Source organism: Cyphellophora attinorum (assembly GCF_001299255.1).
Source record: "Cyphellophora attinorum strain CBS 131958 chromosome Unknown Contig6, whole genome shotgun sequence".
Lineage (NCBI taxonomy): Eukaryota > Fungi > Ascomycota > Eurotiomycetes > Chaetothyriales > Cyphellophoraceae > Cyphellophora > Cyphellophora attinorum.
The window spans coordinates 1,131,510-1,147,600 of NW_017253234.1; the positions used below are offsets into that span (position 1 = coordinate 1,131,510).

General features: G+C 52.8%; 5 protein-coding genes across 5 annotated transcripts; 3 read left to right on the top strand and 2 right to left on the bottom strand.

Annotated features, from left to right (window-relative positions):
* Positions 1-49: 49 nt before the first annotated feature.
* AB675_2163 (uncharacterized protein) lies at positions 50-3,886 on the bottom strand (the record flags this gene model as incomplete). Its single annotated transcript, XM_018142112.1, has 7 exons — positions 50-1,046; positions 2,012-2,201; positions 2,257-2,404; positions 2,450-2,510; positions 2,558-3,180; positions 3,228-3,767; positions 3,812-3,886. The coding sequence occupies 7 exons, from the start codon at positions 3,884-3,886 to the stop codon at positions 50-52; spliced, it is 2,634 nt and encodes an 877-aa protein (XP_018003055.1).
* A 475-nt stretch (positions 3,887-4,361) lies between these two features.
* Positions 4,362-5,652, top strand: AB675_2164 (uncharacterized protein; the record flags this gene model as incomplete). The annotated part of the gene is made up of 2 exons (XM_018142113.1): positions 4,362-5,061; positions 5,108-5,652. The coding sequence occupies 2 exons, from the start codon at positions 4,362-4,364 to the stop codon at positions 5,650-5,652; spliced, it is 1,245 nt and encodes a 414-aa protein (XP_018002916.1).
* An 845-nt stretch (positions 5,653-6,497) lies between these two features.
* AB675_2165 (Chaperone protein dnaK) lies at positions 6,498-8,411 on the bottom strand (the record flags this gene model as incomplete). The annotated part of the gene is made up of 5 exons (XM_018142114.1): positions 6,498-6,700; positions 6,757-6,904; positions 6,950-7,010; positions 7,063-8,273; positions 8,328-8,411. 5 exons carry the CDS (start codon positions 8,409-8,411, stop codon positions 6,498-6,500), a joined length of 1,707 nt encoding a protein of 568 aa, XP_018002676.1.
* Positions 8,412-8,678: 267 nt separating this feature from the next.
* On the top strand, positions 8,679-10,303 carry AB675_2166 (uncharacterized protein; the record flags this gene model as incomplete). Its single annotated transcript, XM_018142115.1, has 3 exons — positions 8,679-9,302; positions 9,350-9,710; positions 9,762-10,303. The coding sequence occupies 3 exons, from the start codon at positions 8,679-8,681 to the stop codon at positions 10,301-10,303; spliced, it is 1,527 nt and encodes a 508-aa protein (XP_018003043.1).
* A 590-nt stretch (positions 10,304-10,893) lies between these two features.
* Positions 10,894-11,841, top strand: AB675_2167 (Eukaryotic translation initiation factor 3 subunit G; the record flags this gene model as incomplete). The annotated part of the gene is made up of 2 exons (XM_018142116.1): positions 10,894-11,565; positions 11,617-11,841. 2 exons carry the CDS (start codon positions 10,894-10,896, stop codon positions 11,839-11,841), a joined length of 897 nt encoding a protein of 298 aa, XP_018002841.1.
* Positions 11,842-16,091: the final 4,250 nt, after the last annotated feature.

The window sequence follows — 16,091 nt, forward strand, 5'->3', positions numbered from 1 at the left end:
AACAAGGTCATCGACTCAGGACGCGAATGTTTCCTTCTCATGTGTACCCTCACGCACCAATTGCCTTTCTGACTGCCTCCTTCGAGCCTTCGAAGAAGTCCGCAACGCTTCCAGGTACGAAGCCGAACCTCCTCGCGCCGATCCAATCCCCGACCCTTGCATGGTGATCAACAAGCCAAATGCCCGCCATAGCCTTCGTCACCGGATCTTCCGACATCTTCGCCTGCTCTCTGTCCACTTGCTCAATCTCAATCTTCACACCCGCCGCTTTCTCCATCGCACTAACGACAGTCTGTAATGTTGCACGCTCACCTGCAAGCTCGACGAATTGAACATCTGAGGAGTCAGGACTTCTTCCAAGGAGGACTTTTGCGGCGACTTCACCAATGTCCCTAGGATCAATCCAATCGAACTCGGTTTCGGGAGGGAGCATGCCTCGAATCTTCTTCTGCTTCTTCAACTCTGGGAACTTGAAGCTACTCATCGGCTCCAGAAGATTCGTGAGGAAGACAGCAGGTCGAAGGATCGTGCTTTGCCATGCGTTCTCCTTGGCTGCCCTCATGACTGCTTGTTCATTGGTGTACTTATCGAGGGTAACGTGGTATGGCAGGTTTCCGGGCGTCATATCTGGGTGGCTGCCAAAGGCTCCAGGTGCATTAGGGTCCGTTGTACCGGCTGTGGAGGAGTAGATGACTCGCTTGATTGATTTGCTGGCGGCAAAAACTGAAAGAATGGTCCGGACATGCCGCGTCTCGGCCGCTGGGTCGGCGAGAGACGGAGAAGTGTTTATGAAGACAGCCGAACACCCTTTAACGGCAGTCTCGAGGGCGCTGATGTCGTCGAAAGTCCCTTCGAATAGTTGGACCTGGGATGCGAGAGCCGCGAGAGCTTGTGCTTTGTCTGACTTGGTATCGCGAGTCAGAGCATGGACAGAGCTTGTGAAGGACTCGCTGATGATGGCGCGCACCACAGCAAGACCTTGCGTGCCTGTCGCTCCCAGGACAAGGATCTTCGACAATGCATGATGAGCAGGATCCTTCCTCCGTCTTCGTTAAGGTACGTGGCAGTCGGACTCGACGAAGAAGTGCCAGAACACCTGGACTGGTCATAGCTTTTGTATGGTCAGCAGGTAGGTAGTCACGATAGCGCGACATCAGGCCTCTTTGGCTGATGGCACGGACCTGGCTGCAACGTTCGCGAGGCAGCAAATGAAGCATCGCAGGCCACGAGGCTTACCAGAATCGAGTGTTCGCCTGAAACCTGTATCTCCGGAGGATGGTCCACCATGCTCTCATGCTGTCTATCTCCTTACTGTATGCCTCCGACCAGGGTCGGGCAACCCGGATGGTGATACGGGCCGGCACGGAGTCCTCCCAACGTGCATAAGAGCCATGGGTTTTCTCACCTGACGCGTCATGTTGCCATCAACTCTACCCTGAAAGACAGTGCATAGTAAGAGGAACACGCAGTGAAGTTGCCAATTACCTCCACGAGAATCTCCGAAGTCGATAGGGGCTAAACATTGGCGCATGAGCGAAGGGACCAAAGGCTGCAAGTGAGCTGGTGAATCACCGTCGCCAGTGCGCCGAGCGCTCACACTTACTGGGTTTCGGAGTCGAAGCTCTTCGAATTCACGGATGATTTCTCTGTTCGATGCAGTATTGCTGCACAAGTAAGGTATGTTTTCTGCACCCATTGGCAGCCCTGACGAGTGTCTGACCGGACGTCCGAATGCATGAGGCAGACGATTGACGTCGTTGCCCAGATCTCGGTGCCTTTTAAGCCATCGTTTCAGGGCCCTTCCCGTGAGTATGCACATGCTTCGCGGACATCTCTGCTGGCAAGGCCTTATTTGCCCTCTTCAGTGGTAATCCTAGTAGGGGGCGAACGTCGGTATCCGGACCCGTGGTGCACCCACTGACACCAGCCTAAAGACCACGGCCCTCTATCCTAGGTTCCCAATCACATTCGTTGTGCCAGGATCGAGGCTCGATTGGTCGGTCAGGCGTACTCTGCATCGACCTTACCGTACTGCTCACCATCATGCCACAGTGAATATTCAGTGTGGGCAGAGAAGAACTTGGTCCGAATATCGAACTCCAAGACGTACCACATGTTGCCATCGCTGCCCAACTTCTGAGGAATCTCAGAGACGGGAATGGTGGATAGATCCGCAACAAGACTGACAAGTTGCTTCATAGCTGTTGCAGTCGTATGGTCAGCAACTAGATTACTTGGGGACAGAGAGAAGCCTACAGGTCTCTGGGAAGTCGGGTGGAGAAGCGTCGGTGATCGAGTTGAATGAGTAAAGGCGTGTGCTATGAACGATCGGGGGCCCATCAACGACTCGACGTTTGGTAACGTAGTGTGATATCAATGGTTCGTCCTGATCGATGTCATCGCCCTAAAAGAATCAGTAAAATTTCGTGCCATACGCGAGACTCCTGACCTTTCTGACGAACCAACGCATCGCCGTGATGAAGAAGGTACCGTGATAAAAGTCCCAGTACCTGCAATTGTCAGCAAGCATTCCGAATCAGATAGCCATTTCACGTACTTATCTGCATCCTCGTGCTCGAAGCTAGAGAACGGAATTTCGACCTTGATCCCGTACGCCTTCCGAGCCTTACGAGAAGCAATGTTGATGCGTGAATCAGTAGGTGAGTGGTCGTTGAGTCCCCATATGAGCGCACCTTCTACCACCGCAGTCCATGCACGGCCGGGTTGGAGCACTTTGATCTCAGTACCGACCACGGATTGGAGACAATGACGTAGGTAGGGATTGCGACCAAAGCCACCGACAAGCAAGACTGCCTTGGGCGCTTTAGTCTGCTTGATCTGTGACTGCACCAATGTAATGATCGTTGAGACAACTGGCTGAAAGTAAGCAGTCTTGACTTTGCTGGCCGGAATATTGAGGCGACCTCGGCGCACTCCAGTAAGCGTGTCATCAGCAAGACCACCAACCGCAAGCATCATCTTGTTCTCGGAGCCAGTGAAGTCACGCTTGGATACCTCGAACTCGTCCATGGCTTGCTGCTTGATATCGTCATCCCACTGCTCATTGTCGTCGAACATCACGTCGAGATCTTTGGCGAAGATGCGGTTGAGAAAGGTGCTACCGCAAGCGCTTCCGGAGCCTGGCGCAGCCTCACGGACCTTGACTTGAGGATGCAGAGCCTCGATCTCATAAGAGATGAGATCAACAGTGCCTCCACCTGCGTCACACAGGACGAAGGTATCCCCGACTTCAAGTTATGAGGGTCCATGGCGTCGAGAGTGTAGATTATGGCAGCTTCGGGCTCAGTGATGATGCGGACGTCGTCTCCCATGCCAGCCTGCCGCGCACAAGCAGCAGTGCGTGCCTTTGCAGCATCATCATAGATCGCCGGAACAGTGATTATAAATCCAAGTGGTGTGATTTCAAGCACATCCTGACCCAGCTTCACCTTGAGGACATCGGACACATGCTTTCTGATGCAAGCCAGGAAGTCGGTTGTGAGAGAGGTGGCGCTGTGTGTGGAACTCGGGCTCAGTGCTCTCGGATCAGGGTATTCGACTGTTAGGTGCGAAACTCCGCCTGTCTGCGATTCATCGAGACCAAGCTTGAACCATTGAAAACGAAACTCGTCTTGTGAGATCTGGAAACCCCATTTGACGTGACCATTCTTATCGTAAGACAGCTCTGTTGGAACCTTATCTTGGGTCTTGCCCTCGAAGGTGTCGGTAGAATTAGGCCATTGTGTGATTGTGTACTTGACATCAGGCTGTGTTGTTAGTGCGGTCCTTGATTATGGCACATCGAACTTACTCGAGCAGTTTGAGCCCATGCAACGCCGCTGTAGGTCGTGCCATAGTCAACAGCTATGATGATCTTGCGCTCCATGACTGCAGATATGCTCGTCGTTGACCAGAATATGGTTCGCGTGTCGTGATGAAAGTGTCGAAAGGTTTTGAAGACGGGGCTGCTGAAATAGCAAATCATGCTATGGGGTTTCCTTGTGCACGAAGCAAACTTCACTTGCAAGATCTCGAAAAGTGAAGAAGTGGAATCTTCGGGCGCTTCCCAGACAACCATCGCTTTGTTTGTTTCCAAGGCAAGTCTGCTACCATGCCAATGATGCACGGCACCTTTCTTACTTTGACACCACGCAGAGCATCCCAATACGCCACGTCGAGATGGACATCTTCTTACATCTCCTAGGCAGTCCAGATTCAGCTCATGAAGACGAAGTGCATGATCTCGACATGCGATACAACCTCCGCAACTCTCGTCCCGAGGGTGATCAAACCCACTCACCGCCTGAAGACTCCAGCGCTCAAGGCAGAGACCCCATACTAAGGAGAAGGCTTCGCCAAGTATGACTCAGAATGATCAGGACACAACACAGAGATCGCAGGCTACCGAGAACTCGCTGGTCAGCAGAATCACTGAACTTGAAGAAGAGAACTTGTCTCTGTGGACTGTCGTCGGTCAGCAAGCTACCGATCGTGACGAGACACGTGCCAAAGATACCGCTGAGCGAGATGCGGAGATCAAAACATTGCGGGACGTAAAGGCAGATCTGGAACAAAAACTCAAGACAGCACAGCAAGATCTTGCGAGCGTTCAAGAGCTGAGCGAGAGGCGAAAGAAAGAGGAAGAGAGATTGCTGGCCCAAAATGCTCAGCTCATGCGCAATCTCGAAGGCTGCACAGACCGTATATTCCAGATGCAGCCCCCAAAAGTCGCCACAGATGAAGAAATCAGTAACGCGTACGCCTGTCTTCGCAAAAGCATTAGTGATTGGGTGGCTGGTACTGTCGAAGAGCTTGATGATGGATTTCTTGGTCGATCGTTCGACGTGGAACTGCATAGGAATGGCTTGCCTTATCTCATTCGATGTCCTGAGGGCTTCAATTGGGCTCCGCTTGAGGCTCTACTGTTGCAGTGTCACATTTTTGGGTTCATATACCTTGCTCTGCTTCATCCTCAGCGGATCTGGCCAGGCATGCATCCTGAGATGGAAAAGCTTCTCAACCACATCATTCATGGTCTGGACAAGATCAGCCCAAGGAAGGGTAAGGACAGCCCGATGGCTAGCCAGATCTTGCTAACGTACGCTAGGCCTCGAATCAATCCAAATGTGGCAAGGCGATCTCCAGCGAGCTTTGAGCACGCTCGTACTCACCAAAAACCAGATGCAAGCCAGACTGAATGAGATTGCTCGTCAAGCCATGCAAGAAATGGCCAGCCTCCTCGCAGAGCATTCGAATGTCGCCCCTGATTGGAAGGCTTGTGAAAAATTGATCAATGAGGCAGGTACATTGGCGCTCACCATGAGAGAGTCTCATATCAAATACGACTTCGATTTCGGCCAATACAATGCAGACAGAAGATCCGGCAATGTCATGCTCTCCAACGATATAGGGAAATTCGAGATCTTCGATCGTGCGACAGGGCAACCAATACCGAGAAGAGCTGATATAACTTCAGACGAAGACGGTCACGTTGGTAGGCGCTCAGCCCTTGTCTTTCCTGGTCTGACCCGACAAAGCCGAAGAGATGAGGTGCCTCTAGTCCTTCAAAAGCCAGTTATTGTCGTCGCATTCGATCATCCCGTCACGCGGATAACGAGGCCAAAGAACACAGAGTCTGTCAGGCTCATCTAGACCTAGGAACGTTGCAGACCTTGAGAAGGATCTCCTTGGTGACCGCGGGTGAAGCTCTGATGTGGTTGACTGACGTTACATCTTGGGACGGCACCGTCGGCGGCAGTGGAGAGCACGACGGTACATATGGCGGATCGTCTCAGACCGCGAACTCGCGCCAACGATGTGCTAGGAAGCCAGTTGTGGTTGGGTAATGAAGCTTGATCAGAATTTGGTGTTGAAGTCTAGACTCGGAGGCAGTGAAACAAGAGCTGATGACGTCAGCTCTCATCGGCCCTGGCAGCACTGGCTCGCGGGCTCCATCCTACTACTAAGCGGCTTGGACGAGATTGGCCGGTTGTTCGCGTTGTAGGTAGCACAGAACAAGCATACACGTGTGCGCTGTGTCACGCTTGGCTGTTAACTGCTACGGAGGATATCGCATGTCTGAGCACCAGCCCAGACTAAGTTCCGAAAGATCAACGCTCGTCTTGAGCAGCCTCATGGTGCCCAAGATCTAGGACGGAAAGGTGGGCAAAATGAACGACATTACGGCTGGAGCCAGCGCTTCGTGCGACTCGGGCGATCCAATGATATCATAATAAGAGCGCCATCATATGTCTGCATCGTAGACGCTGCATGGCCCTATGGAGTGTACGTAAGCTGTGCAAGACAGCAGTACTGAAGCTATGACTTCTCCTGCGCAAACTCCGGCGTGTTGACGACCTCGAAGCATTCTGCAGCCAGCCTTGCATCGACTCACTCTTCCGCTTCTCCTAACCCGCTGCTGATGTGGTCCCATAGCCAGGCGCATGTCAGGCACAGTTACTGCGAAGGACCGTCGACATCATAGCTGGGGGGTGCTCTCATTCGTACTCAGCCTCTGCCTTTCCGTAGCAGACGTCGTCAGACCATAGCGAGTACTCAGTGTGAGCTGAGAAGAAGGTGAAGCGAATTTCGTAGTCGAGATGGTAGTACTTCTTCCCATCACTGCCGGTGGTCTTTCTCAGTGCCCTCACAGGAATACTCGACAGTTTGGACTGGATCGTGAGGTGCTTGCGTGTACCGACTGGGCGCCGGGTTAGCAAGTTCCGAGGCAGGGAATTAGTGCAAAACAAGGCTTACCTGGGATAGGATACTTGGAAGGACTCTCTGCACCCTTGTCGTCATAGACCTGGATGTGGTCTGCGGCATCTTTCAACTTCCCATGACTCTGCAGCCCGTATCTGTAGAACGAATAAGTCACCGGGCGCTCTTGACGCAGTTCATCACCCTGTGCTGTGTCAGCTATAATCATGCTGAACCCATTCAGACTGACCTTGCGAACGAACCACTCCACGGCGCTGACTCTGTAATAACCACCGTATTCACACCACTCTCTGTGAAAATGTTAGAGAACTTCGCAGAACATAGAGTCGACAGGGAGCCTACCGATCTGCCGAATTATGAAGCCTCGCATCGAATGGTATCATGCAGTCCACGCCAAAAGCCTTCCGCGCGACGCGTGACCCGACCATGACCCGACTGGGCTTGCTGTTTGTCAAAGCGAATCCCTGCAACAAGGCACCACGTGCAATAGCAACCTGCCCCTTCGGTGGCTGAATGACCTCAACTCCAGGACCAACAACATTCTGAATCTGGCGTTTCAGGTATTCGCTCTGGCCAAAGCCACCAACGAGTAGCACAGCCTTGACAGCGGATTTGGTTGCTTTGATCTGACTCTTCACCAGAGTTGTGAGGGTGCTGACAACATCGGAATGGAAAGTCTCCATTTGAGCCAATGTCAGACTTAGCCGATTCTTCTTGATATTCTTATCCGGAATGTTGCCGAGTCCAAAGACTCTGATGACGAACTTGTCCCCATCGCCTGTGAAATCACGTTTCAACAATTCAAACTCCTGCATCGCGTCCTCGAGTGCGTCTTCATCATAGCCAGGCTCGCCATGGAAGCGCTCAATGAACCACTGTCGGAACTTGTTGTTGACGAATGAGCTGCCACACAGGTCGCCAGTTCCGCTAGCGGCCTCCTTGACCTGTATTGGCTGGCTGTTTCCAAGGCTGACGATGGTGTACGAGATCAGATCGCCAGTACCACCTCCAGCATCGCAGCAAACGAATGTGTCGCCTGTCTTCAAATTTGAATTACGAATCGCGTCCAAAGCGTGTGTCACCGCAGCCTCGGGCTCTGAAATGAGGTGAATTCTAGCTCCGAAGCCGGCTGCTCTTGCGCAGCTGCGAGTGAGCTCCTTGCCCTTATCACTCCACATTGCCGGCACGGTAAGAACGTATTGAACTTGGGTAGTGGCAAGGACTGCCTTTCCAAGCTTGCCGCTGATGTAGGCCTGGGTAATCTTGTGCAACTCACGGAGATAATCGGTCGTCATTTCCTGGGCGCTCTTGTCCTGTGCAGTCGGCTGTTTGGCCATGGCATTGGGGTACTTTTTCGCCACGTATGACGCTTCATAGCCTCTGTTCTCGTTCAAGTCCAGCTTGAAAAACTGAAATCTTGGTTCGTCTTGCTGAATTTGGTGACCGATGCGAACCGTGCCATTGCTGTCGTACACGATCTCGGTTGGGTAGACTTCGCAGGTGAGTCGCGAAGTGACATTCGGATACTCGTCGACGACTGTGATTATGTCTTGCTGTAAGATAGGTCAGGAGGCGCTTTTTCATGCACGGAGACAGCAGCAACCTACTTGTGCAGCATAGCCAAAGGCAACCACAGAAGTCGTGGTTCCGTAGTCGACAGCGACCACGAGCTGGTCGCGCTCTCCACCCATGATGAAGGAATTCTTTTGTGGTGTCGTCCGGGAAGGCAAGTCCTGGTGATCGAGGCCTTGAGAGCATACAAGTGCGGGCGAGCCTGCGTGGGAAAGAACTTGTGAGTTGTAGATTTGTTGCAAAAGGGCAAAGGGTGACTGTTGCCTAGTGAATTCGGTGACAAACGGGAAAGAACGAAGGACAAGGCTGAGAAGACCTGATTTCTCTCGACGACCAGTCGTTTCCAACTTCTGCACTCACAGTCCTACCGCTCACTTTGCATCGCTATGTCCTACTTCGCGTCTTCTTTATGGGGCCAACAAGAGAACGCAAAGAAATCTCAGCGCTCTGAGCACAAAAAGTCGAATGGGAAAGCTGCAAATGTTGACGTCGCCGATCATCGAAACAAGCTACCCATCGATAGCAGCATGAGTACGCCCGTTTCTGCTCAGATCGTTATGACCGAGGGTCAGAAGAAACGGGAGCAATCAGCCCATGCCGACAGCCACATGCGTACTGCAGTTGATACGACGGACCAACCTTATGACTCGGACCTCCGCTACAGCGCAGGACCCGATGAACCCAAGCCAGTCAAGAAAAGCGTCGAGGACCTTGAACTCCAACTTTCGCGCAAGGATACCGAGTTGAAGGCATTGAAGGATGAACTCGCTAATCAGAAAGTGCTCGATGGTCGAACAATCCGCCATCTGAGGAATCAGTACGATGACTTACGGGCGAACACCGTCGGCGAGCCCCGAACATTGCGATCCGCCAGCCTGCAGTACCATGAGCTCCAGGAACGATTCGAGACGGTGTCGGAGGCTCTCAAGGAAGCGAACGACAAGTATCGGAATCTTGCTAAGGGTTACGTACAGTTACAGCAAAAGCTGAAACTGGCGACGAAAAAGAACGTCCAATTCGGCCAGGCGTTGGCTGAATGCAAGATGAAGATTAACAGCTTGCAGCCGCCACAGACACCCGGGTGCAAGCGGCGTACAATAAGTTTTGCACCACAGTTGAACGATGGGTAGACACACAGGTGGACGACGCAGAGAAGTTCCTTCAGGAAGTCTGGTTTCGGGAGTGGAAGAACGATGATTGCAAGAATGCTATCATCTTTGCCATCGCTGGTCAAAAGCTCCTCAACGTTCTCGAAGCGAATCCGGACGTCGAAGTATATCTCACCCAGTTACTGATATTCGGATTGCTGCATCACCTCGTCCTCGATACAGGCGAGCGTTTCCTTGGGCTGCATAGCGATATCGAAAGATTCCTAGACATGGTCGAGGACGGTGCTGATGAGTTGCGTAAGGCTCCAGGTTAGCGCTCGCCGTCGACTACACGAGTCGAACTTCGCTAACAACACACAGAAGAACGAACAGTGACCATTTGGACAGCGCAGTGCTTTCGAGCCATGCTCAAGGTCGAATTCTTCCAAGGCTTGCAGGAAGAGCGCCGAAAGCAAGCTTCCGCGCTGACCAATCGTGTCCTCGGGCCGCTATTCAAACATGTGTCTGGACATTCGTTCGATCCAACATCGACGCATGACCTTGTTCAGGAAGCCATCAACCTTTCCAACACGCTCAACTCACTCCCGGGAAAGTATCACATGTCCATGGAAGACCGTGCGGGCCACGATGTCTTCATTGCCCTTGATAAACTCGACCAATTCGATATCATCGACGTCGCCACGGCTGCACCACTTCGTCCACGGGGGCAGGCCAGGGCGAGAGAGAAAGGCTCGACTGTTCAGAGACTAGCTATCCTAGTTCCAGGCCTGGTGCGGAGAGGTGAAGATGGCAACGAGGACGTGGTATTGAAGAAACCAACGGTGCTTGTCCACATTTACGAGCCAACTCATCACCCTGTCGAGCGTGAGGGTGAAGAGCTATTGGACGATCGTGAAGGCTAACGTGTTCGCACACGCTGAGCAGACTCCATGCTCAAGCAACGACGTCAGCTTTGATGCCAGACTGGGAAGGTGCGAGGGAGACCATGCTGCTGCGTCTATGTTGAGGGTAGGATTCTCAAGTTTACGACATGACAGTGGCACACCGCGTCAGAGCAAGGCCAACCTACCTAGGTATCGAATGGCCAGCAATACCGGATGTCCAGACATCGATAACCACGATCCAGATCCTTCGTGTCCATGGCTAGCTAGATGATAGGTAGAGTTCGTAGCAACGCGATCAAGACAGCGTATCTCAGCAAGCCTCCTGTGCATGTGCCAGCTGCTGCGTAGGTAAAGTCCAGGCGGCAATTTGACTGCAAAGCGCGAGCTCGAAGGATTACAGATCTGCGCTGTTTAGCGTCCTGGGTCACCGTATACCCCGGTCTTGGCAAAGAAATCGCCACTAGGCACTTTTTTGCCTCAACCGCGAGGGTCTCTATGACCATCTCGAAATTTCCATTTCATAATTCCAAAATCTGAATTCGCTGCGTTTGAAAAAGACGCCAGGGAGGACTCTATCGCTACGAACGAACGAAGTAATCACGAACGAGATGAGCAAAACCGCCAGTAGGCCCGATTGGGCAGACGACCTCAGCGACGCTGAGCCCACAACCGATCTTCCCGCCCCAGTCACAACCACCGATCCCAAGACTGGTATCAAGACCACCGTGTCATACCGCATCAACGATGACGGCAAAAAGGTCAAAGTCACCACGAAGATCCGCACAATCACCAAGAGACACACCGTAAACCCAGCGATTGCAGAACGGCGCTCGTGCGCAAAGTTTGGGCTGGAGAAAGGACACGCTGTAGGGCCCTCCTCAGACACCACAACAGTCGGTGAGAACATTGTCTTCAAGCCCTCAAGAGACTGGAAGAATGTGCAAGCACAAGAAGCGAAAGAGGGTGGTGGCAAAGCCGAGGAGAAGAGTCTGAAGGAGCAACTACGGGACAAGAAGGTCAAATGCAGAATCTGTCAAGGCGAACATTTCACAGCCAGATGTCCCTTCAAGGACACAATGGCCCCAGCAGACGACGGCACGACACCGGCCGCGGATCCAATGGCCGAAGACGGAGAAGAAGTTAGCAAGGTTGGTGGACTGGGCAAAGGCGGCTCGAGCTACGTTCCACCCCACCTGCGAAATGGTGGGGGTGCTGCTGCTGGCGAGCGCATGGGAGGCAAGTACGAGAGAGATGATCTCGCCACTCTGAGGGTTACCAACGTAAGCAATCTCATTTTTGCCCCACAGAGAGCCCTCTGCTAACTTTTACAGGTTTCTGAGATGGCTGAAGAAAATGAGCTCAGAGATATCTTCGAGCGTTTCGGACGCGTCACGAGGGTGTTCCTGGCCAAAGACCGCGAGACAGGACGCGCCAAGGGCTTTGCTTTCATTAGTTTCGTCGACAGAGCCGATGCTGCGCGTGCTTGCGATCGTCTAGACGGCTTCGGCTACAAGCACTTGATCCTGAAGGTCGAATTCGCGAAGAAGCAGACGTAGTAGAGCGGGAACGGGAGCATGAGCAGCTGGAACGAAAGCGGCAGAAGTGGAAGCGGAAGCGGGACCAGCAGCTGCTGCTGCAGGAAAAGGCATTGAAGGCCTCCCTGGCTCTCCGGCAGAGAATCATGCGTTTTCAGATAGAATCAACGAATTCATCGTCAGCGCCCTCCTCATGCATCTCTCCTAGGAGAGTTTTTTCCATGGGTTTATGCTCAAGTGAGGTTCAAGTGAGGTTCAAGTGAGGTTCAAGTGAGGCTCATCCGAAGAGATTGCATACCCAGAACATGTTGTTCTACCTGCCGAGGCGGGCTTTGGCAGCTTGAAATGGAAAAGACGGCAACTCCTGAATCCTTTTTGCCACTCCTCGACTGCGAACATCGCTGGTGTGAAGTGCATGCCCTTGCCTCATACTGCACCGCACTTGCTCTACCAAATGCCTCTGCAATCCAGGTGTCTTTCAGAGTGGGCACCAAGAACGCGAGGACGAAGCTCACCACGCGATAGGGCGCACATCAGAGAGGATCGCCGAGAACGGCGGCTGTTCAAACAACAACCATTGAGGCAAAAGGTTGGAAGCATGGCAGAGATGGGACTGTGACAACTAGTCCGAGGCCAGGTTCTCTGCTAAGCGCGAGCCTAGGCATACAGTGGTTCATCTCCTCGTGTCAGGCACCAATCTCAGCCATCGATGGCGCTGTCATTGCTCTGTCAAATCGCTGAAGGGCTCGAGACAATGGAGCGCATGGAAGCTTGTACGTAGTGATTTACCATACTCTTACTTCTGGAGGCTTACACTTCCAAGTGGCCGTGTTCGTGGTAATCAGCTAGTAGGACAGATATTTCCCCGTGCTCGGCGGTCAGGGGAAGCAAGACCATGCACTGTTTGGTACCAAACCACGGAGAGTGGGTATGGATTTGGACGGTCGGTGGCTGAAGGCTTGAAGCCAGTTTGCAATGAACGCTGCAGAAAGTACAAGTTCAGCTCGCATTGCTCATGGATGTGGAAATCTAAGTCGGTAGTCTGCAGTGACTTGAGGTTTAGTGGTTGCGGTCGCTTCAACAGGAAGGTAGAGAGCACATGCAAGAACAGGTTAGGGACGGTAGAAGAAGGAATTCTTGGGGCATGTAGGCAGGTGCTGCTGCTATACACTGTAGAAAGGGACCATGGTCGAGCTTTCCAGAGCTTCATCATGAGATATGGTGTCGCTAAGGACCATAGCATGCACGATGAGCGCACCGGAAAAGGAGTCGCCCTGACTTTGGAGGCACAGCAAAGTTGGAAGGAAAGTTCATCACCAGGCGCCTTTCTGAGCGCACCACAAAGTGCCGTCTCAACGCCTTGCTGAGGTGGCTCTAGGGTGGCTGCCTCGTGAGGTGTGCAGCCTGCCTCGCCATTCGTTTGGTGTGTGCACACATGTACTTTGATTGTCTGCGAACCAAGTGGAGGTGACAATGCAGTTGACGATGGGCCAATGCCGACCCGTAATTATCGCCGATGCCTGCTGAATGCGAGGCAGCTGTCAGGTTTCGTATCGTCGGTTGAGGGTCGCAGAGAGGTATAGCCCTAAATCTGGTGATTTCATAGGGCTTGATCGTGAGCCATGTCTTGACGATTAACGGGGAATGCGGCCCGATGAATGCTGACCTGCAGCAAATGGTGCCCAAGAGCCGGTCCAGGCGTGGTCCCAGTGCTGCCTTACTACTGTCTAGAGAAGCTCCCAGGCAACCACGCTTTCGAGATTGGAGATGGTTGAAGAGCTCCCACCGAGCACATGACGCTTGGCTTGCCCATTGGAGCGGCGGAAGATACCTTTGGTGGACGCTGGCTGCTGGTCATTGGATGATGCTGCGAGCCATGAATGGGTCGTCAAAACAGCCGTGGCGTGGACCAAACAATTCTTCTGGAAGGAAGTCACTTGCTCGAACCTGCGTCGGGGAAGCAAGATCCGCGCAAAAGCCGTTGCGCAAATCAGGGATGCTGCCGCAGCTTGTCTCACACCTTATGACAACTTCGATAGGATCGTTGTGGCTCCGTACATGCTGAGTGGACTATCTCGGTGAGAATAGATCGTCGAGAAGGATTCCAAATTGCACAGCTTTTCGATGATGCTCTGACGCTTCATTCAGCCCCATCAGACTGCTGCGTGAATAGCGATCTCTGGTCTCGTGCAACCAGAATATCCCCTGCTTTGACGAACCGTTGGCCCAAGCGTGACTTGAAGGTCCTTTAGGTGCCTGTCATGCTCCATGGGCATTTGTCATGTCAAGAATGTCAACATCAATCGCGGAGATTGTCGAGAAGGTCTGAGGCGCGAAATGAGCGTGGCAGACAAGGCTATCAGGGGGCTGATGTCGTGACAAAGACTTCATTCAGAGACATGGTTGACTCTCCGGAGTGTTCTCGTGGCTATAGGCAAGGATATACCCCAATCTCGTGGCTGACAGCTCTGTAGAAAGTTGTCACTACTGTCCTGCTCGCCTAATGATCAGCTCATGGTTGCCGCAAGGCCCAGGTCTCAGGTACGGTCGCTCTGCAAGGTGATCGAACGCCGATGAGCTGATCCGCACGCAGTCGTCTACAATGCGAGTAGCCAAGCGATCGCACAGCGACAGCGAAGCAGCGGTCGAGAAGAAGCTTCAAAAGACCTCGAGCGAGGGCACGGTGGCAGGAGGCCGTAGCTGTAGCCAATTGCAGCGCTGTTCTAACGCGACTCCACCATTTGATATCCACAAAGTGAACCTTGCCTTTACCTCAACGCAATCAATATCTGTCGCTCTACCTTGATTCCGCCCTGGCCTCGGTCTTTTCGTCTCAGCTGACTTCTCATCTCGACTGCTTCATCGATACGACCAGCCATTGTTCTCCTCATTTGTTCAATAACCATGTGGATTTGATGTGTAGCTGATCCTGGTCCGGGCAAGGGGGGTATCTTCGGTTTAGTCCTTAGCCCATTCGGATATGCATGACATTCCTGCAGAACTGACACTTGCGCCGAGTCCTGGATGAGACCTTTCTCTCGGCCCATGCCGCTATCCACTTCCATCTGCCACCTGCTTAGCCACCGCCTCGGTGCTTCGTCGCCTGTTTAGGCAGAGGGCTTACTCGAAGCGAGAAGCCCCACTTGCAAACAAAGCGGTCTTCGCCTTTGATGCCGTCAATACCTTCTCCTCGAGCTATGAAGACCTGTGTTATCGACAACACCTGACCAGTCGGAACATTTCCTTCGACGACCGAAATCAATCTCTTGACGTGGCGTTCGCTCATCTGCAGACAGATTTCATTATGATAGGCGATTGTCATATGGACTGAAGATCGACCTTCATCATGATTGCCGCCGCCTCCTCCCTGCTCAAGTTGTTCCAAGCCTAGCTTAGCGGCATCAGATCGACATGGGGTACCCACCCACTCTCGACGCTGAAGACAAAGCAAGACATGGGCCATTACGTTTTACACCCTGCGTATGCTGCTACGGCGGTATATACGGTCGTACTGTTCGAGGAATGGAGTCCGTCCGTCAGTCTCGGCCCTCCTCGAGTTACGTGGAACTTGGGCTGAAACAGAGACTGCGCACGGGTGACCCTCACACGTCGTCGTTCCTGCAGCTCAACGCCCTCCATATTCCATACTAGCTTCTACCCAGATTCCGCACCAACGACTTTCGATGGTCACGGCCCATGTCGTGGCAAATTTAGGACTTTGATTCACGGAAGATGCGTATGGCTGCTTGCAGAAAGTCTCGGAGCCTCGTCGAGGCTCGTCCATGCAGCCTGGTAATTCATTGGCCTTTGCGTTATGCAGCTTCCCTTCAGCGTGGTCCTGGCCGCGATGCCTACTCATGCATCCGCACTTCTTGCCCCGAATACTTGCAGGTCTGACCATGAGATCTGAAGACAATGCGAGAAACAGGATGTGCTGCTTCCTACATTGATGCTGCCGATTCCGAAGCCTGACTCCAGTCTGTTGCAGCAAATTCTCACCAAGGAGCGCCTCCATACCTTAGGAATCTGCTGATCATGCCAAAGCCGCTGATTCAACACTCTGCCTCACTGCTATTGCGATAAGTTATACTGTTGTGACCTTGTCTTCCTCTTCTTCGACACGCGACCATAGAGCAAGCTCGTGCGGCGAGACCAAAGCCTTGCAAACTACACATCACCAAGCCACCAAAGAGCACCTCGAACACCGCTGAAGGCACCTCGTCCGATCTCACTGCGCTGCATCCTCGAACTCTGAGCACCTGCGCGCGGAT